Below are 20160 nucleotides of genomic sequence, written 5' to 3' on the forward strand. Positions count from 1 at the left end.
TCCCCGGGGTACGAGGCAGAGGGAGCTCGACGCCGCCGAACCGGCGCCCGCTCCACCGGGCAGTGCCGCGCCTCCGCGGGGCGAGCTCATCCGGCCCCGTGCGTGCCGATCCGATCCCGATCCGCGCGCCGTGCCGGCAGGGCGGGGCGGTGGGAGGGGGCTGTCCGGGGGCCGCGGCGCGGCGGAGGCGGCGGGCGCAGCGCGCGGACACCGCACGCCGCACGGCGCTGCCCGGGCCGGGCGCTCCATGAGCCGCCGCGGGGCGGTCGGGGCTGCGCTCGCTCTCCCCCGCCCCCCTCCCCCCCGCCGCGGAGACTGCCGCGCCGCCGGGTTTGCGGGATGGTGAGCTTGCGGTCGGGTCATGGCGGGCAGATGCGGGCCCCGCGCGCCCTCGGCCGCAGCAAGACAGCGGGTGAGCCGGCGGCCCGGGCGGGGGGGAACAGCCGGAGCCGGGTCCGGCGGGGCTGCCCACGGGGCAGGCGCTGCGGCGGGGGGGGCACGGCGGAAGCCGCTCGCAGCGGCTCTGCGCCTGCGCTGCCGCAGAATTAGCCGGCGGTGGCCGGCCAGCAGACAAGCAGGCTGGATATAGGAGTCGGGGGGATTAGACGGGATAATAGGGCTAGGATGGGGGGGGTGGAGCAGGGGGCTGCGCTGGCGCGGCGGGGAGCGGGAGGAAAGCTGGCGAGGAGGGTATGGAGTTGGTGAGAGTGGGAACAGGCGGGCCAGGGAGAGACGGGGAAAAGAAACCAAAGAGAGAAATGGACGAAGGGACAGAAGAGAGGAGGCTGGAGTGGGATAGGCATCGTCCGGGGAGGAGGAGGAGGCGGAGGTTGCAGGCGGATTAAGGGGAGCCCGGAGAGGCAGCCGCGCACCGGCCGCACGGAGGGGCCGCTCGGCCTCGCACCGCGCTCGCTGGGGAGTCGCAGCCAAGCCCGGCATCTCATCGCATTCCCCAGCGGGAGCTCAAGGGCAGCAGTAACGGGGTACAGGCCGAGGGGGAAGAGCCTTTTGTTGGCCTTTCGCCGCCCCTGTCCGGTCCCGGGGTTGGCGGGAGCCCTGGCTGGGTGCGGGTGCGGAGCAGTTTTCTCTCTAGTTAATAAAAGCCCCGTCTCTGTGTTACCTCTCCGCAAAGCCACGCAGTGATAGGATTTAGCACTTATGTGAACCCTTTGTTTACACCTGCCCTAATGTTTATCTTAAGGCTAACAGGATTTCCTGCGCGTTGAACCCAAACACCCAGGTTGGTGCTCAGCGCTAGCACGGAGTACCTGTTTACTGGGGATACGCTTGCTGCTTACCAGCAGGGAATATCGGGGTTGAGGTGTCCTCTCGCTGCATCAGGAGAAATCAGGTGACAGAACCCATCTGTTAGAAGGCTGTGACATGAATAGAAACAGTCTGAGAATTAGCAAAGAAAATAAAAACATTGATTACTGTCATTGATTGCTATCGGTTGTGAAATCTACTCTAGGCACTATGGCCAGAAGGATCGAGGCACAGGCGATTCACAGAATATGACCGAAGGGAATTGTGAGCACCTAGAACATTAGCAAGATCACTTCATATTATACTCAGCGTTACAAAATATTTCTAAATGAAAGCAGCACTTTTTCTACGTGCCCTTTTTGGAGTGGGGTCTTGCTTTCTGTAACCGTGAGGCTCTGCAGAGCATTATGTGTATCTAATGCAGGGGCTGTCAAAATCACTGCTGTATTTTTGCCTACAAAGCACAGTTGCACTATTAATTATTATTCCGGAAAAACACACATCTCTTGGGTAGTCTGATCTCAACTTGGCTGTTGCTGCTCTGTTATCAGTCCTGAAGCTCATTCTTCTGATCTGATCAAAAGTAGCTGGCAGAGATCCCGTGTTGTGATTAATTCCTCACTCACTAGCATCTCTCCACAACACTTCATGGTGGGGGCAGTTTTCTTTTGGAAATTGCACAGTGAACCAGTCTTGTGTCTGTGTGGCAGGCAGGTTACTATTTGTGCTACTATTGCTGATATTTACTAGATTGTTTTTCTTCTCTGTGATTGGATGCATCTTCTTGTGTCTGTTGACTAATGTTAGAATATGGGAAGAGGTAAAACATCTAACCATGAATAGCCTAACCCTAAATCTTCACACCGTTACAGATTTATGTAGCAGCATACAGAAATATCTTTTTGACTGGATATTTGCAAGCTTTGGTCAGAAGACTTTAGTTATGGAAAGCCTCATTGATTTTTAACCATGACAACTTTTTGATGACAACTGTGAGATTTTCTGTTTCTGCTTAGTTGCTTGTAATTGTACTTCATACCTGCTGGGGCAGCTTTGTGTCTGCAATTTCTGTAGTGATTCTATGCCAGATAATGTAATGTAGGAGACTGCACTCTGTGGAGTTATTACAGCTGTCATTGAGAGCTGTCCTGCTAATTGTTTGCTGCTTTTGCCTGAAATGTGTAAGGCTCATTGATTCATTTTAAGTGCTTTTGGTTGCTCTGGGTTTAGGTATGTTTTATTTCAGCTGTACTGAAATAAAATTTTGGAGAGCAATTGGGGGGGGAAGGGGTGGAAATCGTTGATTTTCTTCTGTATGAACCGTTCATTCAACTATGTGGGGGCTGTATTGCTGCCACTTACTGTATCTGTGCTGGAATGTTTCTGTGGCATTCCTGTATTACCATTGCTGTAGTTCTCTGGCAATAGGAATGAAGTGCCAGCCAAGAAGAGCTCTATTGTTACTACCGTGAGGTTGCATAACTTTGGTAAGAGCTAATCTAGACATAAAGAGGTAAAAATACTCCTCCTCTACAGTTACTGATTTAGGTACCCACCAGCAAGAATGTGCAGACAGATTTTACTACAAAATCTCAGACACAGGACTCTGCCATCCTACACACTGCACAGGCTTGAGGAAGACACTATTTGAATAAAACACCCATATTGATATATTTCTTTTTTCCAAAGCAACTTTTCTGCAAAAAAAAAACTTTACAGTTTTCCCTTCAAATTATTTAGTCTGTCGTTTTAGCTTAAGTTGTGGTATGCCCTTGCAAGACTTGTATGTTGTAATGCAGTGTTTTCCCTTGTTTTTACAACTGTCTGTGTTCAGTCCTGAGTACCAACACTAGAAAGGGGATTTTTTTCATTGGTGTCATCACAGGGGGTTGATTATTATTGCTAGTTTTTACCCAGTCAGGCAGAAATACGTAGTAAACAGGTTGGAAACAAACTGCTATATTCATACCAGTGGGGAGGAAAAGATTTCTCCTTTGGAAACTTCAAGCTCTGTTTGCAAGCTTTGGTCTGGGCAGGATCTAGTGTTCAATGGGACTTAACTGACATTTGGTAGGAAATGATTTCAGACCAGGAGTACCTGTCAGCAGTCCTAGAGATTTCTTGGTCAGGGCTGTAGCAGTCTAGAACCTTACTAAGAGGACCACTGTTTGTCTCCATCAGCTTTCTCAAAAGTAATTTCACAGATGGAAGTAACTTGAGAAAACTCCTCTTGAGTTGAACATCTCTGCATTTCAGGATATATTTTTATCTGAATGCTCAATATGTTTTGTCACAGCTTAATTTTCCCTTTCCAAAAGAAAGCACTTCTTCGTGGAGGGGGAAATACTTAAATTCATTAACCCTCCCTTCCCCCCTCCCAAACACTTCCAAATAGGAAGAGGAAACAAATGATGGGCTGACAATATGACTGCTTACCCATGCAGCACAATCTCCATGGAAACAGACTGTCCTAGAATAGCTCAATCACATGAGGGTTACATGACATGAATAAAGTAACCAGAAAACTGGAAAATATCTTAGAACTGGGGATACTTGCACTTAATTCATTACCCCCCAGGTTTTTGGAGAGTAGCTAATAAACAAAGCTAGTATTGAAAGCAATTTAGTCCACGCTTATCATAATTTGTAAGTGATGGGATACTGGAAAATTAACATGACCCTCACTTAAGGGCTGTTTATTGTTTCCAGTTTGGGTGACATTTAGAATGAATTTTGAATCATTTTCCACGTGACCTCCTCCTCCTTGAAATGGTACCACTGGTTTGCAGCATTGCCTTAGTAGATCCCAGTGGATTGCCTCTCTTTGTGTCAGCAGGCACTGACCATTTCACACTTTTTAGGACATTTCAGATACTCTACAGTAAATTCGCTAGTTGAAGAAGGAATTGCAGAACTACCTTCAGAATGTTTCCTTCTGGTTAATGATGTATTCACGAGGCAAGGAGATTTATTGAGTGTAACCATATTCAATATAAAACTGAATACATTTCACTGATGATTAGTTTTCTGTCTGTAAGGTCAGTGTTTTTAACATGAGTGTTGTGACAGAGTCATTGAGAAACCTATTTTACAAATAAGACATAAACAAGTAGATATTCTACCAATTCACCATAAAGTAAATTAAAGATATGTAGAAATCCCAATTCATTTGTCATCAGGTGCAGGACGTTGCATCACTAGAACACTGCAGCCCTTTCAACAGTGCAAAGATATGCTAATTTCTGTGGGCAAGCAGAGATTGTCGATTGCCCTTTTCGTGTTTGTTCAAGCCCAGATCACATTATTTGTCACAGCTCCCACTTCTGAGATGAAGGTTTGTAATAGGATGTTTCGTCTGTTGTGTGAGTGAAGACCACAGAGTCATTATGGATTTATATTAGCACATTTGCTGTCTTGGTGCCTCTAATAGGAAACATTGCAATCTCCATCATCTGTCTGCTGGCAGAGGCTGAAAATGGCCATTGGTCATTATGCAGTAAAACATTAGTTTGAAGACTGAGATCCTCAAGATTTGACTTTGGTCATCACAGGCCTGTAATGCACAGGAAGAAAATCCACAGTTCTCAGCTATAAGAGACCTTGTACAGTTTTGTACAGTCTCTGTTAATAGTTTTCATGTTGGTAATGACCAGCTGTGCTTGACACAACAACACTGCACTGTTACTTTAAACCATTTTCAACTCTCATCAAAGTTTTTGAAGTTTTCATTAAATGCAGTTCTAATCCACGAAATAACTTTGGACAGGTAACCATTTAGGGCTGTTGTCTGACTTACAAAAGAGCTACTGCCAGTTTCTCTGCTTTTCTCTTTGTGTCCTAGACATGTCACATGAGCAGTGACTCGCAGTGACCAACACCACTGCCCATTTATGTGGTGGTTTTGTTTGTATGGTCACACCATACAGGTGGGAGTCTTGCTCTGAGCACTCTTACCCTGGCACGTTGCTCACATCAATGGGCAAGATCCTGCTGGAACTGCAGCACTGACTGCAAGTGAAGGTTACCAGTGTCAGCTTTCAGAGCTGGTTCATGCAGTGTTCACTCCAGACTGCCCTTATGGGGCAGCTCTCACCCAGGCACACTGGGCAGTTAAAGGTTATATTTTTAACAATCTCCTTTGCCTTTCTTTGCTTAATATAAACAAATGCTATAACATACGTATTTTTAAAGCACCTAACCCATGTTCTTCCTAAAATTAAGTTGGGATTTGTCCAGGCTTTTGGTCCTGATGGTCAAGTGGGATGTGTTGTGTTCCTGGAGAGTTTACCACTGTTTACTCTCTGGATCTGGGAAAGTGATGCTCTGTTTTTTGTTATTTGTTTCCTTTGTATGGCTTTGGACTTGCTAGGAAGCACAATGAGTCATTCATTTTTGACTAGCTGATTGATGACACTGCATGTGTGCACTATTGTAACAGAATATGGGATTTTTCTAGCCAACCATTCCCATTTGCAAATGCTATCTAATACCTGGGCTTTGGAAGAAGATGAAAGAAGTTAATATTATAACTCTTTATTGACCAAGCATGAAAACAAGATTTTCCTTTTTTTAAAAAAAATACAATGTTTATTTTTCTTGGACTGATTTATCCTTTAAGTAATAATTTAAAAAGTGCTTTTTACTCTTCCTTTGTTCCAGCGAAAGGAATGAGGCTGTGGACCAGTCTATTTGTGGTATAGCTTACACTTGCATCAGGCCCAGTGCAACTTACACATACTTTAAGTACCTGAATTTGAATGGGGTATTAAGTTTGAACAGGTAGTAAGTATCTAAGTACTGTGTATAATGTATTATTTTTCACCAGGATACATAATTTCTTCTGGCCGTGCTTTAGGATATTTGCAGGGGCAGAGTTTGGCAATGCTGTTTTCAGTCTGTGCAAACAGAATAATGAGTCAGTTTGCATTCTGAGTACAACAGGCAAAGCAGCTTCTGGGAGGGCAGCGAAGGGGGCTGGGGGTAGGCTGTGCCAGGCAAATACAGTGCGAAAACAGTAAACACGGGCTACAGAAACCAGCTCTGCTTCCAGTTGCTGTGAAATCCTCCAAAGTGAGCTCCAGCTAAACAAATACTTTGTTGTCTCCGACAGAAAAATGAAAACCTACCCAGCCATCGGTTTCTTCCTCCTCTTCGTGATCAGCTATGGCTCTTCGGAAAACTCCAGCACGCCCAGGGGGTGCGGACTGGATCTCCTCCCTCAGTACATTTACCTGTGTGACCTGGATGCCATCTGGGGGATCGTGCTGGAGGCGGTCGCAGGGGCAGGTGTGCTGACCACATTGCTGCTGATGCTGATTTTGCTGGTGAGGCTGCCCTTCATCAAGGACAAAGAGAAGAAGAGCCCCCTGGGAATGCACTTCCTCTTTCTCTTTGGGACTCTGGGACTGTTTGGGCTGACGTTTGCTTTCATCATACAAGAAGATGAAATGGTGTGCTCTACCCGAAGGTTTCTGTGGGGAGTTATCTTTGCTTTGTGCTTCTCGTGCTTGCTAGCTCAAGCCTGGAGGCTTCGCAGACTAGTTTGCCATGGGAAGAGTCCATCTGGCTGGCATCTAGCTGGGGTGGCGATCTGCCTGATGCTCGTGCAGGTCATTATCGCAACCGAGTGGTTGATACTGACGATTGTCAGAGATAACAAGTTGGCCTGCAGCTACGAGCCGATGGATTTTGCTATGGCTTCGATTTACGTTATGTTCCTGATGGTATTTACCATGGGATTCTCGTTTTTCACTCTCTGTGGAAAGTTTAAGAAATGGAAGAAAAACGGAATATGCCTCATTATAACCCTTTTTTTTTCCATTCTGATTTGGGTGGCCTGGATGACTATGTACCTCTTCGGTAATGCTGAGCTACAGAGAAGAGACAAATGGAGTGATCCCACTCTGGCTATTGCACTGGTGTCCAGTGGTTGGGTGTTCGTAATTTTTCACGCCATCCCAGAGGTCCACTGTACCATCCTTCCATCGCAGCAGGAAAACACTCCCAATTATTTTGATACTTCGCAGCCAAGGATGCGCGAAACTGCTTTTGAGGAAGATATACAGCTTCCTCGGAGCTACATGGAAAACAAAGCCTTCTCGATGGATGAACATAATGCAGGTAAGAATTTGCTAGAGAGGACTGTATTTTTCTGTAGTAGTCAAGAAAACTATCTGTGTGAGATATAGAAAAATGTAGTATAGAAAAACACCTGTTTTTCAGGTGTTCAAAACAAGGGTCATTAGAAATGCCATATTTTGCGTACTACACGTTGTTCCCTTTTACATTAAGAAATCACCCAGTGAGTGGGAAAAATGCAGAAAATACATGTGTTAAGTTAGAAGGATTCTTCTGCATGTTGTTTTTTCTTTGAAAAACTGAACAATTCGAAATGCAAAGCCCTATTCTAAATAGTTTAAATGACACTTTTTGTCATTAGCAGGTAACAACATTTAATACAAAATATTTTCCCCAAACCCAAGAAAAAAATAAAGTAAGTGGTCTATGTTACAAAACGCTCAGCCTCTTGAGCAACAAAATAGTTATGATTAATTATCTTTCCATTAAAATTAATTTAGTGCCACTTTGTGTCACTGTGGGGGAAAAATGCCAAGTGGCTTATAGACAAGTTCAAAGACAGCCTTTGTTCTGAAGGCTTTAACGTCTGAGGTTTTACAGAGGTTTCGAGGTAATTTGCTTTCCCTGTCACAGAAGGATGCACGAAGACACATCGTTAATATTTCCAGAGAAAATGTTTTGGAGTGATTACTGAAAGGACCAGCAACAACTGGGTGCTTAAGAGATCCAAAGCATTGCTGAGTGTTTAACCCATGTCAGAAATGCATGGGTTACCCTCTGACCCGGGGAGGGGGAAGCAGGAGCCCGATGGGGTTGTGGAGGGGGGTTGTGCTCTGGTGCTGTCCCACACTTGGGTAAAGGATTTCATTACTAGTCACACTGATTTTTATTCGCTCTAATTGAAAAGAATACTGGCCTGGTATCCCAGCCAGGAGCTGCCACATTGCTTTGGCAGCCCCTGAAAGAAGGCTTAGGGCACATTGTCCAGGCACTTCACCTTTTTATTTGTCCTTACATGTCTTTGATTTCCTGTGGGTACAGACCAGACACAGAAGAAAACAGCACTCTTGTTTGGCACAATGGCAGGTCAGGAAGGCATTTTTCCTTTAAGATTTTTAGCAGTAACTTTAAAGGTCTCCTTCTAAGTATGGAAGTCTTGGAAGAGAAAGGAGTTAAGTTCGGTGAACAGATACCACAAGGGCAGTGGTAAAACAAAAATCAAATGGATAAAAGAATGGTTGCTATTACTAATGTTCCAGAGCAACAGAGGCAGCTGCACTATGGACTGTTGAAAGTACTGGTTTTTTTCTGGGTGTGTTTTTGGTTTTTTTAGCCGTCCTCCATCCCCCATTAAATTAATTTCATAGTAAGGTAACTGCAGTGACTTCAGTGGAGCTATTTCAGACTGAGGCAGATCTAAGAACAAAATTGGATCTTTCAGTCTGTATAATTCCAATTCATGCATGTGTTTAGAAAAAAGAATTGGAAACTCCTTTTTCATCTAATCATTCAGTAATTAAGTTTTTCAGTGAAATGGATAGATGTGTGATAGCTAGAAAATCATTATAGTGTCTATTATACTGCAATTTATGTTCTGTTTTAATCTATTTGAATCTTACTCAGTACAATACAAAATTGATTTCCTTATCTGATGCCCTTATTAATATTTATCTTAATAAATGCATGTCATTCATAGTGCCATGGCATGGGGGAATTTTTAATAAATCAAAACAGATTCGATATTCCTTTGCAGCAGTTCTTTAAGCACAGACTTGGACAACAGTGTTTGGAGACAAAACTTATTATTATGGTAGAGACTTAAAGTAAATACAGGCAGTAATAATCAAGTCACGTATTGCAGCTGCTGAAATGTCAGTTTAAGTCAGATCACTGACATCAACTGATGGTTGTCAGTGGTAAAGCACCTGGAGTCTATTAGCAATTGGCTCTCTGCAGGTACTTAGAGAATGTTCTCTTCTTTCATCCATTTAATTAACTCAATTGGAGAATTCATCGTTAAGAGTTTAGAAATTAATGGAAGGGTACTTTCTTCAATTATACTTGGGAATAATGTTTAAGAATGGAAGATCTACTCGTGAAATTTTAGAGGACAAGATAACCAGAAAATACCTCTTAGTTCCCTGACTGTAATACTTGTTTCAGTAAATAGTCAGCTTGAAATAGAAAAATATGCCTGGACAAATATATTCTCCATTAATTCCTGTTATTTCCATTAGTACTTATATCAAACAATTCCATAAATTTGCTCTTTTTCAAGATTTTAAGTGGCATTTTAAGAATCTGAACAACTTTTTAACTATAGAGTCAAACAAGCGTATGTCCTCCTAGTTTCCTTCTTTCTTAGCAAAGATGTAGCTTCAAGTTACACATCACAACAAGAGCTGTTCTATTCCAGGAATAACATTAAGCATTAATAAAGCAAAACTATTTTAAAGTTAGCATTTTAAATATCTTTTTAACAGCATAATTATCTGGGATTTTAATATTCATATGATAGGTTGAAATATCTATTTAAAAGAGTTTTTTACATAGCTGTGTCTTTTAAAAATGTTAGCAAAGTATTTAGAAACGCTGGACAAAGGCCAGTTCTCGGTGCTTTCTGGAAGTGCAGTCCACACTAGTAGGGCAACCTCTGTAGGCAAAGAGAATTTGCCTTATACATGAAAAATCTGGATGTGAAATGTAGAATGCTACAGCTGTCAGGAAACCCAAGCCCAAGCAATTCCAGTACTCCTTGAATTTCATTTAATAACTTTTAGTACTGCAAGACACCATTGCAGCCAATGCCTAAAAGCAAAGTTAACAAAATTTAAAATACGTGTTAAAAGGAGACTTTGACACATTTGCTCAGATCTTCTTGGCACTACTTGTTTTTTACCTATAAATACCCTATGCAAGAGCGTGTATTTAATAGTAATGGAAAAAGTACAAGGAAAAATGGTAAAACTGGTATGAGGAAAAAAAAAATCTAAAATGAGTGTTTTGTCCACCAGCTTTATCACAGATTCTCATCTTTAAAAAATTTTAGACTCTTTGCAATAATAGGGAAGGGAAATTTAGCAATATGGAATTGAATTTACTGGCTCTTTAAGATAGCTTTGAAATTAACCTTTTTATGTAAATATTTTGTGCAGATGTGTAAATATTTTATTGATAGTACGTATTATAAAGATTTTTTTTTATTTATATGTACTATCAAATACCAGTGCAATCATTTCTGCTTAACACACAATATCTAGTCAAACAACAACAACAAAAAAGTGCTACTGCTATATATAACTGATGGTTAAATATAAAAAAAAAAAATACTTAATTCCAGCTTAGGTATTTTGATCATTTGTTTTCTATGTTCTGCAAAAATATGTAATTTTAAAATATAGAGCAAATGAGTGTCTGTGTGTCTCTGAAGTCAACAATTGAGTATTTTGACCAGGGTGGAATTTCTAAATTTCCATGCTAAATCAATACTGTTCTTCCTCCTGGTGCACAGCTCCCAAAGAGAGGAGTAGCAGTGGATAGAGGACAGCATATGGCAGTAGGATCCATTTAAATCTTGCTCTACACAGAGCAACTATATTAAATCCTGGCTTTATTAAAGTCTGTGCTGTAATTCTCGTAAACTTGAGCTCATTCACGATTTCAGCCAGAGAGTGTAGAATTGTAATTTGAATTAAATCTCAGAGAAATTCTTGCCCCAGGTGCCTGAACTGGGCATGTTTCTATTTACCAGCTGACAGATGAGTATTCCCGTTGTAACCAGGCACATTGTGTGGATAAATGAGCTCTGTTCCCTGGCCACATCTGAACTCAGTGAAGCCATTATTTACCCCCAAAATTAAAGAGGGAGTTTTTGTGTGTCCATCCCCAGACTGGTGTAGAGAGAAAGCAGTATATCCCTCACTGTGCATCTCTCTCATTCAGAATATACATCTTGAACCCAAACTTGTGTAAAATTAATGGGGAGACTGATGTTTTCCTGGTATAAATGTTCAGAAGGACAGTTGGTATCTTCTCTTTTGCTTCAGTCATTTGCCATGTTTAAGCGATTTGAAAGCAATATTTACTCCATCTTTCTAGTTTCTCAGAGTAAATATAATCTGAAACATCTGGAAAATCCTTATATGCTAGTCATGCTGAAGTAATGCTCAGGGGGCTGTGAGCATGCTTACTGGCTCGAGCAAGGCTTTGGATCCCTGTCCACTGCATTTGATAGAAAGCAAATTGCAATACATTTTACTTAACCCCACAGTATCCAGACCAACACTTTGCAAAATGCACTGTGCAAGATACATTAGAGCTTCAGTGACTGAAGATACTGAGCTTCCACTGATATGAGACTAAGCAAGCTTCAAAAATTTGGTTCCATTAAATTTTTTCCTGTTCCACAGCAAACAGTTAATTTTATGTAAATCTGATTCTTCCGAGATCCATTCCCAACTATATAACAGAAACAGCTGTTCTAAAGCAATGTGAAAACTGGCACGGCAACAGGAAAGTTAAAATCAGTGGCAAAGTTCCCAATAACTAAGATGGAAGGAAGATACTTTGTGACTTCACAGCTTTAATTGTGTTCTAAGAGTGATCTCTCTTTTCTGAGCAGCACTAAGAACGGCAGGATTTCGAAATGGCAGTTTGGGAAGCCGACCCAGCGCTCCTTTTAGAAGCAATGTTTATCAGCCAACTGAGATGGCAGTTGTGCTAAATGGTGGGACTGTAAGTATCAAAATGTGATGATTTAAGAAATCTCTGATATGCACTGATATATACAACCACTACTAATTGAAAAACCTGCTTGTAGCTTATTCACAGCAGGGGGAGAGCTATAAATGAAAATTCAGGCAGCAAGTATGCATGTAATGCTTCCTTTCCCTCTAGAAAATATGTAATTAACAAGTATTTTGCATTTCTTTACTTGGCCATTCAGATTTTGCAGTGCAGCTTGAGTGAACCAAGTTTTTTTGTGAGACTACATGTTCAATGGCCCTTTCAAATCTAATTTGTGTTAAGATATTTAACATAACTATTAAGTGACACCATTTCTAACCTGATATTTTTCAAGATTATGTGAGTCACAGAAATGTTTACAGGCCAGTGCATTGCTTCAAATAAGAATAATTGTTGCAGATAGTGGTGATCTTTCCCATCTTCTGTTTCCTTGTAAAATGTATGTAATTCTTTGTAACTTACAGATTTGTACCTCTCTTGAAAAGGGGTTCATAAAAGAGGAATATAGAATATTTTAATGTTAATAGCATTGATTTTTCTTCCTTAGACAATAGTTTGGCATGCAATTCTTTGATAGACCTGTTTTTCTGCAGCCTGCTTGTTGTAAGAATGGTTTAGTGATCTGATGCCAAACGGATTTTCTAAATGTTTTTCACATCATGTGTAATTCGCGCTTAAGACATTTCATATAGCAGGCATACTGTTAAAAAAGAAGAATTTTCATCCCCACATTCTTCATGCATATCTACATGCTTCTTAAAAATCTACTCATGAGCCAGTTTATACTCATGTGAGTTGGGTTTTCTTTCGTTTGAATCATGAGCTGATTCCATAACTCAACCTCTACATTTAAAATCAAATAACGTGAACTGATTACAGGTCTGGTTTTGTTTTTAAATAAGTAAAGTTTTGGTTGATTATAGTGAACAGGAGGGACTAGATAAAAGAATTCTCCTGTGTGGGTAAGACAATGTGAAACATGTCAACTTGAATAAAATGAAAAGGCTTTGCTTTGTGTCAGTAATGGATTGCATCCTTCTGATGTTTGGATTCATCTCTGCCTGTTTTCTGATACCAGAATGTGCAGCTCAGGGAAAAGGCAGTTTAAGGATGAAAAGCTTGAGAATTTGGTTTGGGGGTTTCTTTGTTTGTTTTTCTTTGTTCTGAGGTGGATACGAAGCTCAATGGAGAACATCAGATAGTGATTAATGTGTATATATAGCCATGGTTTTTACAGAGAGGTGAATGCACTGTATGGATGGAAGACGAGCCTCTTTGTATCACTTTGCTCTAGAACTACCATCTGGAAAGCTCTCATGTACATGTAGCATGATAACACTGACTTTTGAACAGTCTAGATCTCTCAGTTATGGGTTTGTTATCCTTATTTCCAGATACCAACTGCTCCGCCAAGTTACACTGGACGACACCTCTGGTGAAAGGCTGTAGGCTGTAGAGAATAAGAATCCTTGTTGCAGATGTTGTTCCCTGGCAGTGTGTCTTTGAGGGAAGGAATCCATAACAGTACCAGAACAAAGCAACAAAACATCCAGGATCTTTCGAAATCCTACAGAGGATTTTGTCTAAATGTGAACACCATTGAACTGAAAATTGCAGAAACAAAATTGTAAAACTGAAGCTGAATCTAACTTAAAATTGAAGTAGGCACACCTTAAATTGGAAGAGGGGATATTGTATTCTGAAATGTAAGATATTCTCTTGTCTGTAACTTGTGTGCCAGGCAAGCCTGTTTTTGGTGGTTGCCAGTTGCTTGCAAAGTACCCTCCTCTCACCTAAACTTAATTCATGTTGCCACAAGAGATTGCCACGCAGGACTTCTTTCCATTTTGCTCCTTTTCCCTTCATTTCAAACGTCATGAGAAGTACCTTGTTTGCTCATTATGTAGCTGTACTGTACAGTCACGTAGCATCATGTGTAGTCGAGCATTGTCACTCTGTGGCAACTAAATTCCCATAACGCCGTAGGCTGATACACTGCTCTTCAACAAGCTGGTCTAGGAGGTGCAGTTCTGGAGGGATGAAAGGTCTAGGCATGTTTCACGCGAGTTATGGAGCTTCTTGAGGCAGAGAGGGAAAGCGCAGGTCCAGCACAGAGGCAGCCGTCCTCGGCCTCACGGGATGGATTCCCCGTTATTCCAGCCTCGATCCCGGTTGCGAGCGGAGAGCTGCGTGCTCCCACGTGTCCTGCAGGCGAAGCCGTTCAGTGAAACCTTGCAGGGATGGACTTTGGCAAAGGTTTAGCTGGGAGGGAATGTGAGTGGTGGCGTTTGCAGCAGCGGTTCGTTGTGCTGGTGGATGAAAGGCAGCGCTGCTGCCCTGCCCAGCCCTGGGGTCGGGCTGATGGCCAGGCGGGAGCGCGGGGGCAGCTGAGGAGCACTGACCACCCCTGGGAGACACTCAGCAGCAGAGTAGGGTCGAGACCTCCCTTTCTAGTCCCTGTGCGTATGAGTAGTCCCCTTGACTGCAGTTGTTTGTGCATTTAAATGTGGTTGTGCATTTTAGTGCCTAGAGAGTAGAATCTCCGTGCTGGAGGTGGTTTGTCGTTTTTGTTTATTTAAGGTGGTTTCTTCCCTACTCCTCCCCTCCCCATCCATTTTCTTGAGTTGATATAAGGCAGACTTTCTCAAACCTTTTTATCTTTGTTTTCTCCAGGTTATTTAAAAGGTTCCCATTGCCCATTTTTTGTGCCATGGTTTTTCATTATGTTGAAGCAATCATTCCTTTCTTTAACATTTAATACATATCGGACATTGAAAACATCATTGTATCCTCACTGTTTGGCCAATGTTAATCTTAGCTTTCCTCGATACTAAAAGCTAATTGTTTTTACTTGAAGGCATAGGAAACATATAACAATTAAACTTTGCATATGCTGTAATAAAAATATATATTTTCAAACTAAAAAAAAATAAAATGTACAAATAACCGAATAGCTTAGTAGCTTCAGAGAAAGAAGTTACTTGCTGTGTACTGCAAAAGAAAGACAAGCTTTTTATTTTTCAAGAGTCTTCCTGATTCTTCATGTACCTCCATTTCTACTGAATTAGGAACCTAGTCCTGCAGACTTGTACTCCCACGAGTAGTCCCATCGGCACCAGTAGGTCTACATACAGGTACAGAGGCTGCAAGACCAGTCCCTAAGTGTTGCACACAGATATATGTATATATATATATGGAAAAATATATATTGCCATTCTTGCCATGATCATCTTATGGGGTTTTATTTCAAAGTCCTTCTCCTCCAGAAGCAATGTTTTTCTGTCATGCATGAGTGAAGGAGTACGTTTAGCACCCCCCTGCCCTTCCCTCCTCGAGGCAAAGGAAGCATGTGCTTGTTTTAGGGATCCTTTATTTCATTTTGTATGTAACTAGATGGCCTTAGTAACCAAGTAGGGTAGGGGTGGATATTGCATGCTATCCAGCGACTTAGAAATACATCTTGCTTGTTTTAAGTAGAGCTTTGATCAAATAAGACTATTTGAGATAATGATAGCCACCCATATGATGCATAATTTGGAACAATAAAAAAACTATTACCCATCACTTGCCTGCAGAATTTTGCTTTTAAAAACCAATTTAAAAAAATCCCTCATAAAACTCTATCATAAAAACATATAAGATGACCATGGCACAAATGGTAGGACAGCTTTCTTTTTAAAAGTTTATCATGCTACAACCAAGACTGATGAAGTATAATACACATTTTACAGACCTTGGACAAAATCTGTACAAGATATAGTTATCTTAAGAAACTTTTTTTTTCTTTTTCTAGATGTGACTGAATTGATAAATAGAGTTCCCAATCCTGCTTCTGATGAAGTTGTTTGGAATTTGAGGCCTTATGCAAAGATAAGGCCAGATCCTACAAACTGCTACTCACATGACTAGTCTCATTGGGTTAGTCATGTGGACTATTTACAGAACTAAAAATCAGCAGGATTGGGTTTAACGTGTGGTGGTGAAAGTGTGGCAATAGATTAGGAGGGTCTTTATTTTCCAACTTTATACAATTAGTAATAAGCAACTTTTTTTTGTAAACTAGTCTGTGATGTAAAATGCCCCAAATAAAACTGTAATTGAAGAAAGGCACCTTTATGTTAACTTATATTTTTGTTACAGTATTTACTTTTGCCTTTTTTGAAAGTTTTCTAGAATGTAGAGCATCTGTGAACAACATAATAAGTAAGTAAGCACAAGCCTTTCGCAGTTCTCCTAATTATAATTAGCTTTTATACTATAAAAGCTACTGTGTTGTCCCTTGATGGTTATGTGCTTATGGTGTTTCCATGCAGAAAAATGGAATCACAAAGCATCTGAAAAACTATTACCAAAACAAGATTTATAATGACTGGCTTTTGGTCAATGGCTGGAAAAGAGTTCAAAGCCATTCTTTACAGATCCTGTCCCACTTTCAGATGAGTTGAGGGTGTTTGAGGCTTGCCAGAAAATCTGTAGCATCTTCAGAAGAACACTCTCAAGACATACAATTGTTTCTATAAACAAGGTACATGAACTACTATAGAACGAGCTGTTTCAGCTTTTAGTCTAAACACAGGCATCTTGGTTGGCTTTGTTTGAGCTTGATGCCTTGGATTTAACCAAAGGCCATACAGAAGGGAGCATTGTAGCTTTTATAATAAAACAATTGGACTATTCTACCAACTTACAGGATTACAAAGCAGGTGCTTTTTATTAATTGATGAGAGCTAAAGCTCATTTTTGATAGATAATATATATTTATTAAATGTATTAACGTGTGTTTTATAACGTACCCTTTTTTCCGCTGATTGTTGCATACTGGTATCTTATTAAGTACATCTTTAAAGGATTTTCAAGACAATCAATGTGTACCATGATGACTGTACATAAGTATACAAAACTACAAAGGTTGTAAAGCATGGGCAAATGTTTTATTTTCAAAATGCTGTTCTTAACGAGAATAAAGGCTTTACTATTTACTTACAATGTTTGTGTTACCTTGCTGTTAAAATCCACCTGAAGTTTTTTCCATTACAGTGAACTAACGGTGTTACAGACAGCACTGTAAGTGTAAGCTAAGTTAAACTGAAGGAAACAGGCTTCTAGAGGCCACATTCCTCCACCTTTGGCCACATTCCCATGCTTACCCTTAGCTCTGGCACCTATCAAACCCACAGTGAGCCAGTCAAAGAGATGAGCAGCCAAACTCTTAACAGACTAGTGATTTTTTTTTTTCCAGTTGGCTCAGCAGTTTCCTGTCCTGGCTCAATTGCTCATGCTTGGGAAAAGGAAGGGATAGGATCATACAGCTGGGGTTGAAGAAGGCTTTTTCTTCAAATGGTTTGATTTTCCAGATCTGGTGCAACAACTATCACCACCCAGGAAAAAAATCGAGGGGTGGGTACTGGTATAACAGTGAAGACAAAGTCTGTGTAAGTGATGGAAGAAATCCATGTGGAGCCACAGCAAGTGCTCTTATCCGTGTTTTATCATGTCTTTGTTTGAAACAACTAGATCTTTGACTTATATGGAATTAGTAGCAGAACTGCAAATATCTTCTCTAATTGTGAAATTATAAAGGCTTAAATAAGACTATGCTCAACAGGACTAAGTTAAAAAAATGAAGGCTCCTTAGCAGAGGGCCCAATCTGAGTTTTACTGGACCTAACACAGGTAAGTACCATACATAAGATTTGTGAAAATGCCACCACTGGGATCTTAATTCTACCCTTTCTCAGCACATGTGCTAAGTGGTAACAAAAGGGCCTTTGAATGTTTTTCCCCTGCAGAAATGCAGAGCAAGCCCAGCTCTCATTGCCTTCCATTGGAATTGCAGGGGCACAGTGCTTCAGCAAATTGTTCTGAACAGGGCCTGGATTTGTGTGAACTGTCACAGCTCTGCACGAGTCAGTGAAGTCCAGTTTATGCCAAATGAAGATTTTTGCCTTAGCTTTAACACTTGCCTAAGTGAGCATTCAGGAAAACAAGATAAACACAGACTGAACATTTTTGGCTAAATGTGCACAATACCATCTGTTTTAACGGAATTGTGTTCACTTAGACTAGGACTGAATTTTGTCTTGGCATGCTAGATCCTTATATAATCTCCCTTTGATTTACAATACCTCACATGTAAAAGTAAAACTACAATGCTGAAAGAGTTTCTAAATCAGTATCAAATAGTTTATAGTCCATGAGCTTTGTGTTTTGCAATATTAGTGAGGAAACTAAAGTTGACATATTGAATAATCTGGGGTGTGTTCTTCCAAGTCTTCCAAGGTGCTTCCCACTGCAACCATACAAAAAACCCCCATTAACATGCAAAGAAACAAAAAAGTAAACATCCATACTTCCACAGCAAATACTCTCTTGTTCAATAAATAAACAAAAAACCCCCACTCAACCCAAAAAGCTTATTTCTTTTATGCATGGCATTTTTTTTGTTTTTACACAGTTTCAGCACTCAGATACTTGCACGTAGTTCTCCATGCCAGCTGTGGGAGTTGTGCATCTGAAGCTGAGGGCAGAGCTGTTTGCTAGTAAGTCACTGGATTCTTAAAAAAAAAGAATGAAAGCAGCTCTTTGAGGTTTTTGCTTTGAAGAATTTTCAATTAAAAGTCAGGGATGAAGTCATACAGTTCACCTAGTATATAAATATATTTTTGTCATTTAGGACAACAAGCAAGGTCAATAAAGAATAGTTTTTCTATGTCTCAGTGAAAGAAGAATGTTATCCATGTGATTGCAAAGGGTCTGCCAAATGGGAAAAAATCAGTCAAACAAAGAGCACAGGGTTGCTTGCTGGAGTAAACAATTCTAAATGAACAAAAGCTCTACATAAAAGTAAAATGTCCCACCCCCTAGTGAAAGCTGTTTTCAAAGCTCTGTATTCTTTCAGAGTGCTGTAATACAGATTAACCTAATGTTTTTCTTCTGCTGATACAACAGTCTGGTTCCTCATTCTACTCCTGTGATTTCAGCTATCGTATTCTGGGTTTAATATTTTAGTTTTACAAACTGCCTTTTAACCTAAAAAAATCTGGTTTTCTACTCCCTACACTTTCAGAAGATGCATCTGTACTATACACCTTTCACATCAAGTTTATGGGGAGATTTATATGTAAAAGTTATGCTAGAGGCAAAGAACCCAAATAAACTAAAAAAAAAAATATTCCCCTTTTTTACATACAGTTTCAGGAGGGCTTAGTTACCCTTCCAAGGCATGCAACTGAAAACCAGCAAACAAAATCCTCTTGGTACGTACCCAGAGTACTGAGATGCAACAGGCCCATGTGTTAACTTAAGGTGCTCAATGTGCTACCAACCTGGAAGAGCTCAGCTCATAGAAAACACACAGGAGAAGTGATGTATGAGGAGGAGGGACACAGCCAGTACCTTAGAAACCCAAAATATGACTGCAGTGGCAGGATACACCCTATGTTCTACAATGGTCAAGGCAATACATGCCAAGTGCCTTCCTGAAACAAGACCCTTCTGAATTTTAGGCCTTCTGCTCGTACAGCTGGTGAGGGGAAAAATCAAGAGTGGATTCAATATCCCATATGACTAGTGAATATCCTATATACAAAATACTGTCTAGCACGTTGAATTTTATCTAATACTCCTTGATGTAATGAGGCTGGCCTTTGCAAATATTTCATAAACATTGCAACATATTCAAAAACCTCAGGGCTCGCACACACTTTTCCATTAAAGCAAGCAGGTGTTTTAGGTATCTGCTAGCTGTGCTTTTAGTTGAGAGTGTCCATGTCTTATCATAACCTGTGTTACTTAAGCATAACAATTTCAAATCACATCACACTAACCAGGAAGCACAGGTTGTCAGCAGGAATCTGAATCTCAAGCAGTTGTTTAAATAGTTTCTGACATATACTTGCTTCCTATGCAGATAGAAAAGTAAGATGTCCTCAGGATTCAGATAAGCTGGAAAGATGGGGAAAGAAGTGCCTGGCTAAGTCTTTTCACTAGAAATTTCCATTGGAAAAATGTATTTTTCAGGATGTGACACCTCAAACTGAACTAACTTGCTTAAAATACTTTGAAATGCCT

General features: G+C 40.9%; 2 protein-coding genes across 3 annotated transcripts in view; one reads left to right on the forward strand and one right to left on the reverse strand.

Moving 5' to 3' along the window:
- Positions 1-384: 384 nt before the first annotated feature.
- On the forward strand, positions 385-17076 carry GPRC5B (G protein-coupled receptor class C group 5 member B). 2 transcript variants are annotated; one of them, XM_029957759.1, is made up of 4 exons: positions 385-412; positions 6377-7386; positions 11966-12078; positions 13485-17076. In XM_029957759.1, exons 2-4 carry the CDS (start codon positions 6381-6383, stop codon positions 13527-13529), a joined length of 1164 nt encoding a protein of 387 aa, XP_029813619.1. In that variant the 5' UTR covers positions 385-412; positions 6377-6380; the 3' UTR covers positions 13530-17076. The 2 variants fall into 2 exon arrangements, with proteins under 2 accessions (XP_029813619.1, XP_029813620.1); XM_029957760.1 differs by having other exon boundaries at positions 15884-17076.
- The window catches only part of IQCK (IQ motif containing K), a 35332-nt gene continuing 32174 nt past the window's right edge, over positions 17003-20160 (reverse strand). The window contains exon 8 of the mRNA XM_029957761.1: positions 17003-18379. Coding sequence (XP_029813621.1) covers positions 18318-18379 — 62 coding nt within the window. The 3' untranslated portion in view covers positions 17003-18317. The remainder of the gene's footprint in view (positions 18380-20160) is intronic.

The sequence above is a fragment of the Manacus vitellinus genome, unplaced genomic scaffold, assembly GCF_001715985.3.
Source record: "Manacus vitellinus isolate BGI_N305 unplaced genomic scaffold, ASM171598v3 scaffold_12_pilon, whole genome shotgun sequence".
NCBI lineage: Eukaryota > Metazoa > Chordata > Aves > Passeriformes > Pipridae > Manacus > Manacus vitellinus.

Bases quoted from the DNA above. Each gene is read 5' to 3' on its own strand.
- GPRC5B (XM_029957759.1), top strand. From the start codon at position 6,381: ATGAAAACCTACCCAGCCATCGGTTTCTTCCTCCTCTTCGTGATCAGC. The intron at 7,387-11,965 runs GTAAGAATTTGC...TTTTCTGAGCAG, and splicing joins GATGGATGAACATAATGCAG to CACTAAGAACGGCAGGATTT. The intron at 12,079-13,484 runs GTAAGTATCAAA...CCTTATTTCCAG, and splicing joins TTGTGCTAAATGGTGGGACT to ATACCAACTGCTCCGCCAAG.